General features: G+C 39.4%; 1 protein-coding gene across 1 annotated transcript in view; it reads right to left on the minus strand.

Moving 5' to 3' along the window:
- LOC125453606 (protein ZGRF1-like) overlaps window positions 1-21,495 on the minus strand; it is an 83,019-nt gene that overhangs the window by 58,746 nt on the left and 2,778 nt on the right. The window contains exons 4-9 of the mRNA XM_048533375.2: window positions 16,139-16,198; window positions 15,814-15,999; window positions 14,178-15,702; window positions 14,015-14,095; window positions 10,728-10,807; window positions 7,220-7,312 (exon numbers count right to left, since the gene is read on the minus strand). Of these exons, the coding sequence (XP_048389332.2) occupies window positions 7,220-7,312; window positions 10,728-10,807; window positions 14,015-14,095; window positions 14,178-15,702; window positions 15,814-15,999; window positions 16,139-16,198 (2,025 nt within the window). The remainder of the gene's footprint in view (window positions 1-7,219; window positions 7,313-10,727; window positions 10,808-14,014; window positions 14,096-14,177; window positions 15,703-15,813; window positions 16,000-16,138; window positions 16,199-21,495) is intronic.

A 21,495-nucleotide genomic window follows, 5' to 3' on the forward strand; every position in this document is an offset into this window, starting at 1 on the left:
AGACAAAGGACATATGACCGTCATAACAAGCAAGCCAGAGTACTTTGAGAAAGCACAAGCACTGCTTGCAGATACACACACTTACCAACAGGTGGAGATAGACCCAACAAACAGCAAGCAAATAGGATCACACAAACTCTGAAGAGACTTAAATATGCAGGCCAAATAACCAAGACAGACTGCATGGAAATGAAACCTGAAGGCTCAATCATCCCCCAATTCTACGGATTACCCAAAGTAAAGAAACCAGACAGCCCGCTCAGACCCATTGTCTCCCTACCAGGCACACCTACATACGTGATAATGGGAACTGCAGATGCTGGAGAATCCAAGATAATAAAATGTAAGGCTGGATGAACACAGCAGGCCCAGCAGCATTTCAGGAGCACAAAAGCTGACGTTTCGGGCCGAGACCCTTCATCAGAGAGCCTACATACACCTACATACATACTGGCCAAAGACCTACAACAGAGATTGAAACACCTGGTCGGTGGATCACCTCAGTCCATTCACTCAACTCAGTAATTCCTTAACAACCTCAAGAACACTAAAATCAACGATGACAAGATTATGGTATCCTTTAACGTCACAGCACTATTCACATCCATTGACATAACACCAGCCAAAGAAACACTTGCCAAATTACTGGGTGCAGCAGGAATGTCTACTACAAACTATTCCATCAACATGGACAACATACTCAGACTAGTGGACCCACGCCTCACTGCACACATCACCTTTCACAGACAAATATACAAACAAATCAACAGTACATCCAAGGTGCCACCCGTCTCAGGACTTGTTGCAGGAAGACTGGAACACACCGCCCTCCCCCTCATTCAGCCAAACCGTGGATCTGATAATGATAATTTGTCATCATTCAATGCACCAAGTTAGAAGACACTCCATTTCATCAGCAACATTTTCAGCAGGATCAAATTTATGAGAGAAGAGGATGACAACAATCGACTTCTGTTTCAGGACAACGGGGAGTTCCAAACCACAGTGCATAGGAAGGCAACTCACACTGCTGAAATCCTCAATTTCCACAGCAATCACCCCAATGTCCACAAACAAAACTGGGTTAGGACACAATTCAAATGGGCCACAACTCACTGCAGTACGCCTGAACTGTGCAGGAAGGAGGAAGAGCACCTATACAAGGTCTTTGCTAACAACAGATAACCCAACAAATTCATCCACAGGTGCCTGCTAGATAGACAATGGCAAAAGGACACAGTGCGCCCCAATACACTGGCCACACTACCCTATATCAAGAATATATCAGAACTGACAACGAGACTGCTTTGACCACTAGGAATCATGGTAGCACACAAACTCACAGCCTCTCTGTGACATATATTTACAAGGGCCAAAGACCCTATACATATGACATGAAAGACCAAGGTAGTTTACAAAATACCTTGCAATAACTGCAACAAACATTACATCAGCTAGGCCAGAAGGAAAATAGCCATCAGGATACACAAAGACCAGCCAGCAGCAAAACGACGTGACAAACTTTTCCTCAACTCAGTGCGCTCGGACAACAAAGGCCATCAATTTAACTGGGACAATGTGACCATCCTAGCTCAAGCCAACCACAGACACACGGGAATTCCTAGAGATCTGGTTTTCAACCCATAATGCAATCAGCAAACATGCGGAATTAATGCCCAAATACAAACCCATGCAGAACAGAATTGGAAATAACACAACCCAATTTAGCGGACCGGAGGTACAAATCTTTGCAAGAACCTTAAAGGTCTGGCAATATCTGTGGAAGCAGAACATTTCAGACAGACACTGAAGAGTAATTTCGGACCCGAAACATTAATCCTGCTTTTCTCTCCTTAGGTGTTTCCAGGCTTGCTAGGTTGCAATCACAAAGAGGTTCTTCAGCTCATCGTGTACCTATCAGTCACCATGCATCTGTCTATTCTAATCTCATGTTCCAGCAACTTAGCCTGTGGCCTTGAACATTATGATGTTTCAGGCGTTTATTTAAATACTTCTTAAATATTTTGAGGTAGGTTCCTGCCTCCATCACTCTTTAGGTAATGAATTCTAGACACCCACCACCACCCTGTGTGAAAATATTTCTTCCTAAAATCACTGGAACGTAGCAACAGGAGTAGGCCATTCAGTTCCTTCCATCTGTTCCACCATTCATTGAGATCATGACTAATTTGCAGCCTAACTCCATATACCTGTCTTTGACCCATATCCCTTAATATCTTTGCTTAAAAAAATCTACCCCTGATTTAAAATTAACAACTGATCTAGCATTCACTGCTGTTTGTGGAAGAAAGTTCCAAACATCGACCACTCTGTGTGCAGAATGCTTCCTTACATCTCTCCTGAATAACACGGTGTGAAGCTGGACGAACACAGCAGGCCAAGCAGCATTTGTTGTTCATCCAGCTTCACACCGTGTTATCTCAGATTGTCCAGCATCAACAGTTCCTACTATCTCTGCAACAACTCTCCTGATTAGTCTGGTCCTAGATCTCAGACGATGCCCCTTAGTTTATCTTTACCTTTCCTGTCTTTTCATGCTAATATTTTGAAGACTTCGATCAGATCACCCCTTAACCTTCTAAATTCAAGAGAAAACAAGTCAAATTTGTAAAATCTCTCCTCATAATCTCAACTCCTAAAATCAAGGTATCATTCTTATTGTACTCCCTCCAAGCCTAATATATCCTTCCTAACATGTGGTGCCCATATCTTCTCACAGGAATCTAAGTGGAGTCTAACTGCAGCACAACTTCTGCATCCTTGTATTCTAGTCCTCTAGATATAAAGGACAGCATTCCATTAGCTTTCTTGATTATTTTCTGTATCTGTTCGTGGCACTTAAAGATCTATGCACCTGGATCCAAGTCTCTTCTGGATATGCACTGTATTTAACTTCATACCAGCTAGAAAATATACTAATCTATCCTTGCTCGGTCCAAAATAAATAACTTGCCAGATCTGAAACCTATCTGCCACGGTTTTCCCTATTCACTTAGTCTTAGCAATATCACCTTGTAAGTTTATGCTATTATCTACGATGCTGCCTAACGTTGTGTCATCAGCAAATTTGGCTCTGTAACTTTCCATGCTATTATCTAAGTCATTAATAATAATGTGGATAATTGAGGGCCCAACACAGATTCTTGTGGGACACCATTGGTCACACTTTGCCAATTTACTACACTACCCATTATCCCTACTTTCTATCACCTGCCTCTCTATCAATTTCCTAGAAATCACTTCAAACCACTTGCTCCATACCTTAAAAGTGTGCCATTCTCCAGAATTTTTCATTTCACCTGATATTTGTTTGATCACCAATCACAGCCCCATGCCTTGCTGCAAACAAAAGGCTTAGATGAACATGACAGGGTTTACTGAGTGACTTCTCTGAATGGTGACTTCCTATTGCTGTTCGTTAAACAGTTAAGGGCAGAAACGCTGCCAGCAGCCTTCTCCCTCTGGACTTGGTCAGAGGGAAGCAGGAAGGCAGTGGGACCTCTAACGCGCACTCACCTACTCATCAAATCACACTGCATTCAATCCCAATGAATGAGTTAAGTGACAATTATAGTATTTAATTTAATGCAATTAATAATTTTGGAAACAATTGGGTATTAGCACAGATGACACGTTTTTGTTTGCTGATGGCTATAATATGCCATAATATTCCTGTATTTGATTACAGACTACACATGTTTTTAAGAATTATTCCACTTCAGCCTTTTATTCCTCATTTACTTCCTTTTGACAACGAAACTCACCACTAGTACTTGGTTGGTGGGTTGGCACTGAAAACTCAAGTTCACAATGCAGATTATCTCTGGGACATCTGAGTGCATCAGGCACAACTGAATCACCTGAAGGCCCCTGTTGCATTGGAGAGTTTACCTTGTCGGAAACAAAATCCAAAAGGTTTGAACTCATTGAATACCTTCTTTGTAATCTATTTTCCATTATAGACACTAATTAACATTGAATCGAATTTACTTTAGGAAAGTGTTTTGTAACAGCAAACAGCAATAGAATGTGGTGAAAAATGTTCTGAATTCAGTTTGGGCGCAAATTAATTTAATTGAGGTTACATAATCTAAAACACAAATATTGGTTATTTTCACTTAAGTCAAGAGTATACAACAAGTAATTTATTCAGTCAAAATAAATGGTCCAGGCAATTCAGATACAGTTCATATTTATCAGAAAATATTTATTCAGCCGGAGAGCTGGGTCTCAGTTTCAGAAATAATCCATCAAAATGACCCATTAACATTTTCCCTATGTGATTTCACTACTTATCCCCTATAAGGTAATACCAAACAACAGGTATAATACACTTCCTCTAATGTAATATTGGGATTCCCTTCCTTTTGTTGAACTGGGAGTTTCAGGCTCAATACAATTAATAGCTCCAGTCACTAATATGTTTACAATGATTTTGTTTATCTCAAATCAATTTAACATTGTGAAAGTTCAATGTAATGTCAGATGGTGAACCACATGAACTCAGCTGCCCAGCAATGTCTGACACGAAAATGTGCTTCAACGGAACCAGGGAGAGAAAAAATATTCATCAAAACACTGAATTCAAGGACAGGAAGAATTTAACAAAGATGTAGGTATTCTCAAACATTTAAATATTTAATAAGAGTGGAATATTAGGTAAAGGAAAAGAAACCTTGATTATTATCACCTCAAATACCCATGTCCTCCTCAGCAAAACTGAAATTTGTTGTGCTACCGTGGAAACTTGATGCAACAATCGCTGAATCTGACGTCTTATCAAAACTGTGCAGAGTATTAATTTATGCAAATACATATGTTTTGCTGAACAACACTGTATTTCAAAAATTCATTGATTTTAATGTTAACTTTACCTGGAACGATCCAGCCAGCACTGAATTCTTTGTTAAAGGTGGTGAAACAAAACTGGGACCTGCAGTGAGGTTCGCTGGGAGATGACGAAAAGGGTCAAAGTGTTGTTCAAATCCTAACTCTTCCTGAGGGACCCTGACTACTGTGTCACTGGATGCAGAGCCCTTCACCTGGTGCCCTCTAAACTCAGCTGCCTGCAGAAATGTGTCAAACCCTTTTCAGAAGGTTATGAAATACAACCATAATTATCTGATAGTAAGAATATTTTCTCTAAATATGTTAAAAGTTTATCAAACCGCAAAGTAAAACTGCAACATATTCCAAATTTTAAAAACACATGAAAATCATAAGAAATATTCTTGATACCAAGTTAATGACTCTGTAATTGTCTGGCATGAAAATCAGTGGGATTGAAACTTGATTCAAAGACTTTACTTGGTTGTTGATGAGACTTGGGGCACCTGATCATTTTATAACTGATCTCAGTGTCCCTGAACCAAAAAAGAGAGAAAAATGAAAATCAGCCAAGATATACAGACTCCCTTGTTGTAATGGGTGAATTTGAACACTAAATGAGAACAAATTGAACTCTCTAGCTTGGAATAACCTGTCACCTATCAATGTCTTGTTGACTAAGTGGGTTCCTAAGTCCTCTGGTTGCTCAATTTTAAACAAATTTTATCCTTGTGTTTAAATTTCTCCATTCTGCTCTTATAATTATTTACTTCTTTTCTTGTTTCAGTGGGCACAGTCCTGTTGTCTCCTTCAGTACCCCAAGATCTATGTCTTCCTCCAGTTCTGGTTTATTGTGCATGTGTGATTTTAATCACTTCACAGTTTATAACAGTGCCAAGATGTGAAGTTACCTTTCTAAAATCTCCTGCCTCTCTAGCTCTCCTCCTTGAAGACGCCACTTAAATTCTACCTATTTCACCAAACTTATGGCCGTCTACCTTAATACTTCCTTCATTGCTCAGTGCCAAATTTTTTTTGATTGCAGTGTTGCAAAGTTCTTTTGGGTATTTCACTAAAGTCACTACATAAATACAAACTGTTGCCAACATTAACATGCAGCTGTGCTGGTCACACATGCAAGGTGTCTCACTGTCTTCCCTTCAGAAGTGCAACCATGTGGCAATATTATTTTGTGTGAAAGATTCCGTTGAAATAACAGAAATCTCAAGACTAAAACAATCATACCAAAAATATTAATCATAATGATCCACCAACATAAAACCAATTTGGGAGAAATGCCTATCTGCCCAATCCAATATAAACCCTTCCACATTTACATCAAAAGTTAGGAGAGGAGGAAAGGCAGAATATGGACCAGTATCAAAAAATGGTCACAGGCTGAAGATACCAAGCCTTTTGAAATGTCAGGTATTATAACTAACTACAAGTAGATCACCTCTGAAGAGGAGGAATAGATGACTTAGCTGGAAAATAAGACATTTTCCTATCCTGACGTATTACACAATATAGGAGTTTTCTTTGTACTTGATAATAAATTGAAGTCTTATCTTAATTATTCTCACATGCAGCTGTGCTGGTCACAAATGCAAGGTGTCTCACTGTCTTCCCTTCAGAAGTGCAACCATTTGGCAATATTTAACTAAGCAGTACAACAACTAGCATGTGGCACCTTTAGTTTAGTAAAATGTATCAAAGTACTTCAGAGGAATGGTATCAGACAAATTTTGACCTACAGGTGTAACAGTACCATCACCCAATGATCTAAACTGGATTATTTCAGTCCTTTGCCGAGACCCTCACGTCCATCTCTCCAATCGTGTTGAAAATGGACTCAGTGTGAAAAACCTTAATGCAATTATTTTGTTTCTTTATTTCTTAGATGGCAACTTAACATACAGGTTCATGGATGTAATTGGATTCACATAATCCAATCAGCACAATTTGTTTTCAGTTGTTCACGTAAAATACCAGGTTTTTCTTTTATTAATCAGTGTATTTTACCTTGGTACTTAAACAAAATAACTTTTAACTACATTCTTATGGCTGACACAGCCTGTGGTGGAAAATTTCCATTTAAAGCCTGAACAACAATGAACTCAATTCTAACACACTCAAAACCACTCACCCAAACAGAGTTAAATCAGGCCCAATTTGTTACATTTTCTGTTTTTAACTTTGCATTGCACACTCAGTGGAGAGCTTCTAAGCTTTCGCCTCAGTCGAGTAACATCTGGTAAATTAGATTGGACATTATTTTCCCGATTAAAATAACTATTAATAGGAATAAAATATTTTCTTCGAGGATTAGGTATTTTTGATGTAATAGATAAATAGGAAATAATACTATTACCTGTAGTGCTCTGAGTGGTCTGTCAGATGCTGTCATTTTTTTAAGGCTGTTATTAGTCATCAGTCCTTTGAATGTTTCACCATATCCTGTAGCCTAAGTTTAAGGAATTAAAAATTATTGTATGCAGCCAATTTCTTTCATAGCTTGGTTGGCATAGTGTTGTCCAATACATTAGCCACTTGCCACACATTGTTAATTTCATTGCTGATTAGCAAGTTCCAAACAAGAAACAGACACTTTATTATATAACCTCAAAACTGATATCCACACAGAGCATTTGTATGAACTTTTAAGTTTTTTGTGTGTTTACTGTTAAAATGGCCAGACTAAAAGACAATTGTACACTTTGGTGATTTGGTTGTTGGTGATTTCTGATCCAGTTATTAAAAGAGGACTTGTGAATTGCTGAGCAAATGCAGATTTGTAAATTATATTTACCTGTATTTCCTGAGAACATGTATAAAGTTTTTCAGATTAATGTATGTGGCTGAAATCGTGTGAATGATTGCCACAGTCACAACTGAAGATAATTAGTGTCTTAGAGATGTACAGCATGGAAACAGACCCTTCAGTCCAACTTGTCCATGCCAAACAAATTATCCTAAATTAATCTAGTCCCATTTGTCAGCAATTGGCCCATATCCTTCTAAACCCTTCCTATTCACATACCCATCCAGATGCCTTTTAAATGTTGTAAAAAGCCGCCACAACTTCTTCTGACAGCTCATTCCATACATGCACCACCCTCGGCGTGAAAATGTTGCCCCTTAGGTCCATTTTAAATCTTTCCCCTCTCATCTTAATTCTATGTCCTCTCGTTCTGGACTCCCCAACCTTTAGGAAAAGACCTTGACTATTTATACTGTCCATTACCCTCATGATTTTATAAACCTCTTTAAGGTCATCTCTCAGCCTCTGATGCTCCAGGGAAAATAGCCCCATCTATTCTGCCTCCTTATCGCTCAAACTCTCCAACCCTGGCAACATCTTTGTGAATCTTTTCTGAACCCTTTCAAAGTTAAAGTTCTAAATTCGTGGAGTATGATGCATTAGAACAGGAATGAAAAAAATGTACATAAATGAACCATTTGCTGAGATATTATTTGAATGGATTTTTGGGAATTTAGGGAAAAGATGCTATAGAACAGTAGGGTTGCTCTTTTAAAGTTAGGGGCTGTGATACATTGCTTTAATTTAAATCTGTCCCACAATGTACACTGTCTGTGTGTGGACAACTAGTACATAAAGTGTGCAAAAGCTAATGGTTCATTCCTGATAACAAGGTGTGGAGCTGGAGGAACACAGCAGGCCAGGCAGCATCAGAGGAGCAAGAAAGCTGACGTTTCGGGTCAGCACCCCTCTTCAGAGCCTTTCTGACATCAGCTTTCCTGCTCCTCTGATGCTGCCTGGCTTCCTGTGTTCCTCTAACTCCAGTATCGGCAGTTATTACTATCTCTGGTTCATTCCGGACATCATTTGTCACTTCTCAGCTTAATCGATAAAAGCTTTTTGGCCCAAACTGTCAAGCAAAACCAAAAATACATGTTAAAAGACTAAAAAAAATTAAAGAGAATTTGACAACATCCTGGCAAATGTATGTCTTTCAAAAACAGAAATTTCTTCACTGAACGATTGATATAAACTATTAAACGCAAAACTGTTAAACTGTTAACATTCAGAAAACAAGGTGTGAAGCTGGATGAACACAGCAGGCCAAGCAGCATCAGAGGAGCAGGGAAGCTGACGTTTTGGGGGTCTAGGCCTGCTTCAATGATGCTGCCTGGCCTGCTGTCTTCACCCAGCTCTACACCTTGTTATCTCAGATTCTCCAGCATCTGCAGTTCCTACTATCTCTGAAACTTAACATTGTTAGCTCAAGTGCATTCCAAACAATCCTGGTGATCCACCACCAGAGGGCTCTCTTTTCTGTGCAACAACTGATGTAGCATGTAGAACAGCTGTAAAAAGGTTGCATTTCCTCAGAACTGTGACCTAATGCAAGATTTTTCATTGGGAATATTCTCAGCAGAATGCTTTGAGGAAAGCAGGTTCAGTCTTGAGTAAATTCTAGTCAATAATTTCAATAGGGTGCAGCTTCAAGTTTAAATATATGCATACTAATAGAGAGGATTTTTTCGTTGTTATTTTATTTTGAAAGGAAATAGAAAGTGTAGTTTTTTTTTTCCCCTTTCTCTTCCACAGACAATAGACTTCTGGGGTGAAAATCACTCTCCTGTATTCTACCCAAGCCCACTCTCACCTTACCGATTTACACAACAGCACAAAAGTACCACACTCAGATCCTATCATTTACAAGCGTATTTTCTGGCAGGGGTCAGCAGACTACAATCAGGAATAGGATCCCTACATCTGATACGCAACGTGCACGTTGCCTTCAATTCCAGAATTTTACTTCACAGCATGCTTTTGGGGGTTTTGCATGTTTGCCTATTCTAGACTTAAAATATATTGTCCATGCTCCTTCAAGCATCTTCTTAATTTTGAACACTGTATCTTATCATGCTTGTTTACATTATAAAAGAAAAGGGTGTTTTCCAAATCATTGTGAAACTCCTGGTATAAAGCAAGGAGACACCATGAAAAGTAGCCTTTGCAGGAAATGGTACGGCAGTCAGTGGAAGAAGCGTGTAACTTCAACCTCCAACCAATCTCCAGAAAGCCACTGTATTAACTGTATATTAATTGAGTACTTACCGGCACTCAAGTAGTAGGCACTGATTGGGAATTCGCTTACGTTCTATAGAAGCTGGAGGGTTTGAGGTGCAGTATTAGTATTCTTATCTCTGAGCAAGAAAACCCCAGTTCAAACATTTCTGAATGGGTCGATGAAAAATATGCTTTTTCTGTAGTAATAAAATGTGAGGCTGGATCTGCAGTTCCCATTATCTCTTTTTCTGTAGTGTTGCCTCCACACTGAGGCCATTAAAAACGATCCCAGACATCACCGTCACTGCGACTAAGCCACCACACATAAGAGCGCCACCAAGTGGCAACACTTGGTATAACACACACTTGATCTTAGCCCAAGAGGCCGAGAAGCGATATGAAAACATTCTTCCAATACCAATAACATCCAGAGGCAAGTGGGGGTGCGGTGGAGACTTGAAGTGTATTATTGAGCCCACGAATGCTATTTCAATTTGAGTTACTATGTATCAGTATACATGTTGAACTATGAAATCTTAAGAAAATCCTCCAAAAAGATCGAAGTTCATTTATACAACATAACTATGAACCGATGGTTTGGGTGCGGGCTGTCATCACTATTGTCACCAGCATTCAAAACAAAGAAAGTATCTTAAATCCTGCACATCTTAGCAATACAGGCTGTGTTCCTTGCCTGACTCCTAGCACCCTGTCAGGTTACAAGGGTGAGTAAAACACGCATTTGTAGCATTAAATATTGAGGCTGATGTTATTATAAGTATACCATGTCAAGGTTGCAAATGTGTCCATGGGATGTGAATGAAAATGTACTATACTGTACCTTAGCTGGAGCACAGCTATTTTCAGTGAGACAATTCCTCAAAGCAGGCAAAGAATGTTCAGTTGCAAATATTGTCAGAGCTAGGAGACAAACAGATGGCAGCAATTGCTCAGGCACCAGATCCAGAAGTCATTACATCAATAAGTAGATGTGCATTTCATGAAAAAAATCAAAACATTCACAAATTTCACTCCAAGATTTTGATCTTCTGTTGTTTCACTAAATTGTCACGACCATTACAAATATTTGCAAAGCACAGAATTTCAAAAACATTAGTTTACAATTCAATTTATGTAAAACTACAAATACAGCAAAGAAGGATGGAAAAGGTATGAAGAGATGAATGGTTCTGAAAATATTAAAAGGATGGTTTACAATGAAACTGCTCTCAAAACAATGCTACCATGGCTTGCTTTGCTTCTAAAAATTAATTTTACAGAGTATGATTTCATTGTTTTGAGGTTTCTGTATTATAATGCAGAATCTATAATTCAGATGTGTTGTACATTGCTATGAAGACTAATAGTTTAATATAACTTCTATACAGAAAGATTTGATACTTGGGTAGATAGATCCACCACATGCACTGACTTTCTCCTCACATGCCATCCTTATTTGAAACTATAATAATCATTGTTGCTGGGTCAAAATCTTGGAACATCTGATGTAACAGCACTGTGGGAGCATCTACATGACACAGACTGCAACAATTCACAAAGATATTTCACCACACCATCGCACGGGCAATAAACGCTCTTCATGCCAGTGAAATTGATATCCAATGAATGGATATTACATTCATCACAGAACATTTTAAATTTCAACACCCATATTTTCTTACACAATAATGCTGAATGTTAATATTGTAAACCAATACTTACGCACGCGCGCACACACACGGGTAGAGACAAAATGCAAGCTCATACGGATATAAACACACACAAAGCCAATTCCCACATTCTCTTAATCAAACTGAATCATACAATTGTTCTTTTCTATTATTTCTTATTACAAAATGCAAAGTAGTTGTGAAAGACCCTGTGTCCTCAGATTGTTTCACTGTGACGGAATGGAACATTGAAGGAGAAACTAGTACCTGACTGAACAGCTGCATTGAGGGTTTGAGAGCAGGAAGGCAGGATTGGAAATCTGGTCAAGACAAACATTCGTCGCAGTCTGGAAAATGATTTTTAACCTGTGCTAGAGCTGTGAAAAAACTGTAACCCCATTGTTTGTGTGACCACAAAAAAAGTCTCCTTCACTCCAGTTTTGAAGATTGATAAGGATGTCACAAATAAAGTTTCTGACAACTATCTATGTTTATTAATGCATAGCCTTTAAATTGGGACCCGGAGAGTACAGTTTCAAATAAGACACAAATGTGATTAAAAAATAAGTAAAGGAACCAGAAACATGGTGCACCTTCACAACAAAGAAGAATAAAGAAATAATTCAAAAACAGCTTGCTGCTGCAGTGGATGAAGCAGTTTCGTCAGCTGTTTCAAAGATACAAGATCCATTGACAAACTGACCACGTGAGACAGATCCTCAATTGCAGGACTTATGAGCAACTAGTGTCGTTGTAAGTATGCAACATTGCTTAATGTTTAATACCTTTAGTGGAATAATGTCAAAGTTGTGGTGTTGTTATCTCTGCCAGACCCTTTAGACTAAATGAAGGGATGTCACAATATATTGCTCTTCCCTAAGGGTAACATAACCATTCAATTCTCAGAACAAGGACTTGACCAAAGTCAGAGTCATCCCTGTTTGGTTTAAAATTTAAATACAATTTAGCAGTTAGCTATCAATCATCATTGGCTACTGCATTCTACACAGTAAGGGCTCTACCAATCACAGTCCACTTAGTACCCAATGAACACTTTTCTCATTACTTGTCTTACTTGTGAACTGTCCTATTGAGTGCAAGATGAAAAGCTTTGGCAACACATGTATTCTTTTTCAGTAACTTATTATACTTATTTTATTTAATTGAACTTTGTTTTTCCTCACATGCACACTGGTGAGAGTTCTGCCACCCAAACTGAATACTAGGTGAGTTGTCAGAGCAGATGAAATGGTAAAACTTGGCACGTGGAAGTCATGGGTTTACACTAACTTGACATAGGGATTATGAAGGACAGTACAGGGGCATAGGTATGTATTGAAAGTTTGGCAGGGGTCCATGCGGAGGACTATTGGGCACTAGATAGTGCAGGTTATCGTATATGGAGCATGGGTACCGGGTGAGGTGTGGTGAGGCTATGAGGAATATGTTAACTTGTAATCCATATTTTTAAGCTTTTGACTAGCTCTACATAGACCCCAAGAAGGCTTTTCACCCATCCACACTTCTACAAAGGTCTTCCTGGATCTCTGCAACAACTTCCAATATAGCCCACTTTCTTCCCACATGCACCAAAGATGGGAAGTGAGAGCATTAAACTTTAAAGCTTGAATTTGCAGAATCAGCAATTGTTTCATCTCCATGCAAAAGACCCACAAGCAAATATAGGGGGCCGTAAAGTCAATTTGACCTAAATCCACAAAGACTAAAATCGACCTCATCGATTCCCTTGATAACTTAATGTTTCTTGATGAATAGGTCCATGTCATACGGCCTCTTACACAATCTTGTTACATAGTAATAAGTTGCCACATTGCCTACATTATAATTGTGACTACACTTCAAAAAGACTTCATTGCCTATGAAGTGCTCTAAGAGATGTGACAGTTGTGAAAAACACGATATAAATGCAAAACGTTTTCATTCGGAATGCATGCATACAATCCATCTTCCTTTTACAGTAAGCTGTACTATGCAGTTTGAAGATTATGGCATATATTAAAACTGGTATTTATTTCAATTAGATCTCCAGATGATACTTCACTGAATCATCAAAAGTAATTTGTGTGTAGTTTTAATTAACCTCATGATAAACAAATCAATCAATCAGGCTAACAAAGATCAAAACAATGTCAGGAAAATTCAGACTTAAATCATGCAGCCATTTTGTGCACTTTACCAAACAATGTATTATTTGCACATTATCTTGTTTTTCAGTTTTGAGACAGACTGGATAGGTTTAGACAAATAACTCATTTTTACGTCATAGTATTTCATTTTATTTCTTTTAACAAGTAACTCAAAACAACCATTCTTGTTTTCTGCATCTTAAAACAGTGGCTAATTGTGAATTAGATTTTCAAAGTTTAGGATTTGCATCATACCTACATTATACCAGGTAATTTCTACTATTTAAATCAATTTTGTTTTTGTTGCTCACCTCTGTTTATATTACGACAGTAGTTGGGGTTGTGGTCCACATTGTAATTGTGTTTCAAATCCACATTCTTGAAAATCATCTCTAAGAATGTAAGAAAAAGATCAGTCAGCACTCACAAGATATTTCACAGAATATAATTTTGAATAAATCACAGAAGTCTTACCTCCAGAGGCCTCTTTTGGACTAACAAATGGTTGTTCTTTAGCCTTACTAATTGCAGGATCTTTGAAACAATTTTGAACATTTAGTTTCTCTAAGCTTTCGATTGCAGTGCTATGTTCAGATAAAGACTTCAGCAGTGTGATTGTACGTCCTTCGGCCGGAAGACAAGAATACTCATCAGCATTTATTCTGTTTTCTTGTATTTCCACTGCAGAAATCTCATGTGCAACTAAGGTATGTGTTTCTGATAAAGTTTCAGCATTCGTAACAGCTCTAGGTTTGATTTCAGTTTGACATTTTTCATGCGAAATATGATCTGAATTCTCTTCTTCAGGAACTGGTAACCGAGCTTCCAATTCTAAGTGTTTGGGTTCAGGGGTTTCCTCAACTTTGAGTAACAAAGGCACTTCAGTGGGTTTTAAAGAGGAGCTGCTAATGCTCAGTGATGTTTGTGGTAACATTTCAATTTCACTTCCATGCAAATCATTCGGGCCAATTTCATCCAGATTAAATTCACCAAGTATATTGAAATTTATATCAGCAAAACTGTTAGTATCCACCATGTCTGATTCAACAGGCATAACAGACTGTACAGAGTGTTCATCATCAGCAAGAGAAAACAACCCTCTTGGTGGACTATCCATTTTGACAGAAAATTCTTTCGATTTGCAAATGTTATTGTCCAGTGTTTCATCAACAGCAGCAGTCGCCCAAACCTCTGGAGATATAGTTTGGTCATTTGTTGTTTGAACAATGGAATCTTCCATTTCCTCACAATTTAGATTCATTTCTTCGGTATTGCAGGAAGAACAGTCTCCACCAAAACTTTTAGATGAATTCACTGTAATATTACGATCTGCATGGTAAGCAGGTGATACTGTGCTGCAATGCTGTATCAACCCAGGATCTGCATTTGTGTATGGATAGTCATGCTGATCAAAGCAGTTTTCCTGTTGATGGCCAGCGATATCAACTGCAGCAAAAGCAGTGCCATTACTAACCAATGGCATCTGTGGCTTAACTTCAAAGGTTTCTGAATCATGACTGCTGGATTCTATTTTTGTTGCAAGTAGGGCTAGGATCTGAGCTTTGCTCCTTTTATTCTCACGAACTAATTCAGAATGGGAAGACAATCCCAGAGGGAAAGTTGGTGTATTAGACTGGAGTGTTTCAGATATTCTTTCATTGCAATCTCCATAGGTAAATCCGGTATGTGCAGAACGAAAAGACCTCATTTCTTCACAGTGCTTCGGTTTCTCATAATGATTCAGTGTTGCTGGGGGCAATAATGAGAAGCTGGGCATCATTTCTTTTGACAGGTCTTTACTGGACGTACAAGAGGAAGCTTCAGAAACAAGAGCAGAGCAAGACGAAGTTTCCCTTGCGCATAAAGTAGAAAAAAGGGGTGAAGTGGCATAAACCTGAGGGAGTGAAAAATTTGGAGCCTGGGATTTATTTGTTGCACTTGTTGTATCATTCTCTTTGATAGTTGGTTTCTTTGATATTTCCCGTGGTCCTTGAAAGCCCTGTATCAAAATTATAGTGTATTCAACATACAAAGATCAAACGTTTGGGGATATTCAAATGTGTCTAAAGTACAATTAGTAATTAGAAAATACAACAAAATCATTACATACCGTGTGCTTCCTTTTTAGACCGACAGGCAAGTGGCATCGAGGCAGGTTTGCAGGCATTATGTTAGTTGTGACAAGCTTTGTAGCCATCTTCTGACCAGAGCAATTGGCATCCTCATTCTGAGATGGTTTTTCTTCTTCCACAGTAATCAAATATCGATCACTCTCAAAGTCATTGCCTGATCGTATCTATCAATATGAAAAACTACATCAAACAATGCTAAAATCATTTGTGTAATGACAGATATTGCTTTGAAAAAGAAAATCAAGTGCATGCATAATGTTCCATTGTCACAGCACAACATAAAAATTCAATAAATATACTAACCTCTTCAAATTTAATGTATATATGATCCAAACAGAGACCTTTATCATCATACAAAGTTGCCTAAAAGTTAACAAATGGAAAAAAGATGTAAAATTCTGTTTGCCCTCCAAAATTCCATCATCCCCAATTCAGTGTTGATAATTACAGGAATGGATCATTTGTAAAACAATAATCCAGGGAAAGAATACAAATAGAAGCAAACCAATAGAACAAAGATAATTAGGATTGAAGATATTGAGATATTTATTGCTAACATTGTATACCACATTCAATTGCAATATTGCAGTTTTATTTTGAGACTTCAGACTATGTCAGAACTGAAGGAAACCTGAAAACAACTTTGACAAACTGCAGTTCCATCAGATTATCACATCCTCTTGAAGATCAACACATTAATGAATCATTTTTGTTTCCAACGCAGAGGAATTAATTTCGGTTTCAGTACACCATATACAAAATAAACACATACAATTTAAAACATGAAGCTATAAAGGTGGATATTTAATCACAAACAGGCTTCATAAAAGTCCAGAGAGTACTAGCATGTGCCTTAATCAATGATTCCTCACTAAATGTTGATTCAGTTAATGCTGTTTCATTATACTGTCGTTGATACAGTAAGAAACATATATCCAATTAACATTGTGGCTTCACTATTGTATCATTTTCCATTTCAGTGTACTGCCAAATTCATCTCACTCTTTATGGAATTTGGAGGTCACAGAGATTTTAAGCACAATGTTTAACTAATAAATTGCCATAAGTGAATAACAGAACCTATTATGTTTATTTATTCAGTCTGCAACTAAGAAAAAGATTCCTGCTCCTAAACACACTGAGAACATGACAGAAATAAAGACCATAAGACATAGGAGTGGAAGCAAGGCCATTCAGCCCATCAAGTCCACTCCGCCATTTAAATCATGGCTGATGGGCATTTCAACACCACTTCCCTGCACTCTCCCCGTAGCCCTTGATTCCTTGTGAGATCAAGAATTTGTCGATCTCTGCCTTGAAGGCATCCAACGTCCCAGCCTCCACTGCACTTTGCAGCAATGAATTCCACAAGCCCACCACTCTCTGGCTGAAGAAATTTACCCCCTGTAATTTTAAGGCTGTGCCAACAGGCCCTAGTCTCCCCGCCTAACGGAAACAACTTCCTAGCGTCCACCCCTTCTAAACCATACATTATCTTGTAAGTTTCTATTAGATCTCCCCTCAACCTTCTAAACTCTAATGAGTACAATCCCAGGATCCTTAGCCGTTCATCATACGTTAAATCTACCATTCCAGGGATCATCCGTGTGAATCTCCGCTGGACACGCTCCAGGGCTAGTATGTCCTTCCTGAGGTGTGGGGCCCAAAATTGGACACAGTATTCTAAATGGGGCCTAACTAGAGCCTTATAAAGCCTCAGAAGCACATCGCTGCTTCTTTATTCCAACCCTCTTGAGATAAACGACAACATTACATTCGCTTTCTTAATTACAGACTCAACCTGCAAGTTAACCTTTAGAGAATCCTGGACCAACACTCCCAGATCCCTTTACATTTCGGATTTGCGAATTTTCTCACCGTTTAGAAAATAGTCCATGCCTGTATTCTTTTTTCCAAAGTCCAAGACCTCACATTTACTCACTTTGAATCTCATCAGACATTTCCTGGACCACTCTCCTAAACTGTCCAAATCTTTCTGCAGCTTCCCCACCTCCTCAGTACTACATGCCTGTCCACCTATCTTCGTATCACCGGCAAACTTCGCCAGAATGCCCCCAGTCCCTTCATCCAGATCATTAATATATAAGGTGAACAGCTGTGGCCCCAACATTGAACCCTGCGGGACACCACTCGTCACCGGTTGCCATACCGAAAAAGAGTCTTTTATCCCAACTCTCTGTCTTCTGTCAGACAGCCAATCCTCAATCCAAGCCAGTAGCTCACCTCGAACACCATGGGCCCTCACCTTGCTCAGCAGCCTCCCGTGAGGCACTGTATCAAAGGCCTTTTGGAAGTCTAGATAGATGACATCTACTGGGTTTCCCTGGTCTAACATACTTGTTACCTCTTCAAAGAATTCTAACAGGTTTGTCAGGCACAACCTCCCCTTACTAAAACCATGCTGACTTGTTTTAATCTGACTCTGCACTTCCAGGAATTTAGAAATCTCATCCTTGACAATGGATTCTAGAATTTTACCAACTGCCGAGTTTAGGCTAATTGGCCTATAATTTTCCATCTTTTGCCTTGATCCTTTCTGAAACAAGGGGGTTACAACAGCAATTTTCCAATCATCTGGGACTTTCCCTGGGTCCAGTGACTTTTGAAAGATCACGACCAAAGCCTCCGCTATTTCCTCAGCCACCTCCCTCAGAACTCTAGGATGTAGCCCTTCGGGGCCAGGAGATTTATCAATTTTTTAGACCCTTCGGCTTTTCTAGCACTTTCTCTTTTGTAATGCCTACCGTACTCAACTCTGCCCCCGACTCTCCTTAATTGTTGGCATACTACTCATGTCTTCCACTGTGAAGACTGACGCAAAGTACTTATTAAGTTCTTCAGCTATTTCCTTATCTCCCATCAGTAGCCTTCCAGCATCAATTTGGAGCGGCCCAATATCTACTTTTGCCTCTCGTTTGTTTCTTATGTATTGAAAGAAGCTTTTACTATCATTTCTAATATTACTAGCTAGCCTACCTTCATATTTGATCCTCTCCTTCCTTATTTCTCTCTTTGTTATCCTCTGTTTGTTTTTGTAGCCTTCCCAATCTTCTGATTTCCCAGTGCTCTTGGCCACTTTATAGGCTGTCTCTTTTTCTTGGATACATTTCCTGACCTCCTTTGTCAGCCATGGCTGTCTAATCCCGCACCCCCTCCCCCACCCCCAGATAATCTTTTTCTTTGGGATGAACCTCTGTACTGTGTCCTCAATTACACCCAGAAACTCCTGCCATTGTTGGTCTACTGTCTTCCCCGCTAGGCTCTGCTTCCAGTCAATTTTCGTCAATTCCTCTCTCATGCCCCTGTAATTACCTTTATTTAACTGTAACACCATTACAGCCGATTTTGCCTTCTCTCTTTCAAACAGCAGACTGAACTCTACCATATTATGATCGCTGCCTCCTAAGTGTTCCCTTACTTTAAGGTCTTTTGTAAAGTCTGGCTCATTACATAGCACTAAGTCCAGAATAGCCTGCTCCCTTGTGGGCTCCATCACAAGCTGTTCCAAAAAGCCATCCTGCAAACATTCCATGAATTCTCTTTCTTTGGATCCACCAGCAACATTATTCACCCAATCCACCTGCATATTGAAGTCCCCCATGATCACTGCGTCCTTGCCTTTCTGACATGCCCTATTTATTTCTCGGTGCATCTTGCGCCCCTGGTCCTGATCACTGTTTGGAGGTCTGTACATAACTCCCATTATAGTTTTTTTGCCTTTGTGGTTCCTCAATTCCACCCACACAGACTCCACATCTTCTGACCCTGTGTCATTTAGTGCCATAGATTTAATTCCATTCTCAACTAACAAGGCAACCCCACCCCCTCTGCCCACCTCCCTGTCTTTTCGATAAGTTGTGAATCCTTGGATGTTTAACTGCCAGTCCTGAGGTCCCTGCAACCATGTCTCAGTGTTGCCTACCACATCATAATCATTCAAGAGGATTTGTGCCGTTAATTCATCTACTTTGTTGCAAATACTACAAGCATTTAGATAAAGTGTCTTAATGCTGGCTTTCTTATCATTATTAGAGGGGTTGGAAATCCCAAGATGTCTTAAGCTATCCTTCCTTTTTGCTGTATTCCTAGTCTGCCTCGAGCTTAAATCCTTCTGTACACATGCTATCCTGTTGCTTATCTTTCCATGTAACTCCATATTCCCTGTGACTTTCACTTTCCCTTCCCCCCCGACTCAGAAGTTTAAAGTCCTACTGACCACCCTATTTATCCTTTTCACTAGAACACTGGTTCCAGATCGGTTCACGTGGAGACCGTCCCAACGGTCCAGGTCCCCCCGGTTCCAAAACTGATGCCAATGTCCCATGAAATGGAATCCCACTTTCCCACACCAATCCCTTAGCCACGTGTTTACTTCCCTAACTTTCTTTTCCGTATGCCAATTGGCACGTGGCTCAGGCAGTAATCTGGAGATTATGACCCTTGAGGACCTGTACTTTAATTTCCTTCCTAGTGCTTCATAATCCCTGACCAGGTCCTCTACCCTAGCTTTGCCTATGTTGTTAGTCCCAACGTGGACCACAACAACTGGATCCTTCCCCTCCTGCTCCAATATCCTTTCAAGCCGGTCCAAGATGTCCTGCACCCTGGCACCGGGCAGGCAACACACCATGAGGGACTCCCGATCCGGCTTGCATAGGATACTATCTGTCCCCCTAATTATAGAATCCCCTATAACAACTACCTGTCTTTTTGCTCCCCGCTCTTGAATGACCTTCTGCGCCACAGTGACATAGGCCATGAGTCTAACAATAAAAAATACGTTAACAATAATTTCAATTCACAATTCTCTCATCAATTGTTCTGGGCAATATATCCAACTGAATTATTCATACCATTCCTGTATACACATCCTCTCTCCATCATTCTCCCTGCATTTCCTATTTCTCTCCCAGTTGCTTCTACTCTCTTTCAATGATCCTTGTCCCATCAGATTCTGTCCCAACATTTTGTGCCTGAATTCTGTACACCAGTCCCCTGTTTAATGATTCTATTCCCAGTGTAAGTTTATTCAATGGTGAAATCTCTGCAAACATCTAAATATGTTAAAAACCCGATTCTAGCTTATACATCAAGTCTAATGGGAAAATCTGATTCACTTGCTTTCCTTAAAGTTGCACTTTTCAGGAACACAACTATGATGCAAAGTCAGGAATTGCTGATCAGCAACACCATCTTGTTGACTCAATCCATAATGTCATGGATCCCAAAGCTAACAACTCATTTGTGTCACCGTCTGTGGTAAATTAACTGATGACAGCTGAAATGGCAGTTCTATTCTCAAACTGGTCATTTAGACCGCAATCCAGCAATGTATCTTGGAAGAGTCTGGTGTGAACGGTGGATTTAGAGGTGATCTACCTGTGCTGAAAAATCTCTCAACACACAGGGATGGTTACTTGAGTGACAACCATAAGGTGGCCCACCCTCTGTAAAATTGTAACTGAGCAGAGAATTGGTACTTCAGGAGGGGCAAAACAGGGAAAACATGAACAGTAAATAGTCACTGATGAAACTAGAAAACCACAGTACAATACCAATTCAGTCATGTTTTAAATAGCATTTCATTGTTATAGAACATAGAACATAGAACAGTACAGCACAGAACAGGCCCTTCAGCC

Source organism: Stegostoma tigrinum, chromosome 1 (genome assembly GCF_030684315.1).
Source record: "Stegostoma tigrinum isolate sSteTig4 chromosome 1, sSteTig4.hap1, whole genome shotgun sequence".
Lineage (NCBI taxonomy): Eukaryota > Metazoa > Chordata > Chondrichthyes > Orectolobiformes > Stegostomatidae > Stegostoma > Stegostoma tigrinum.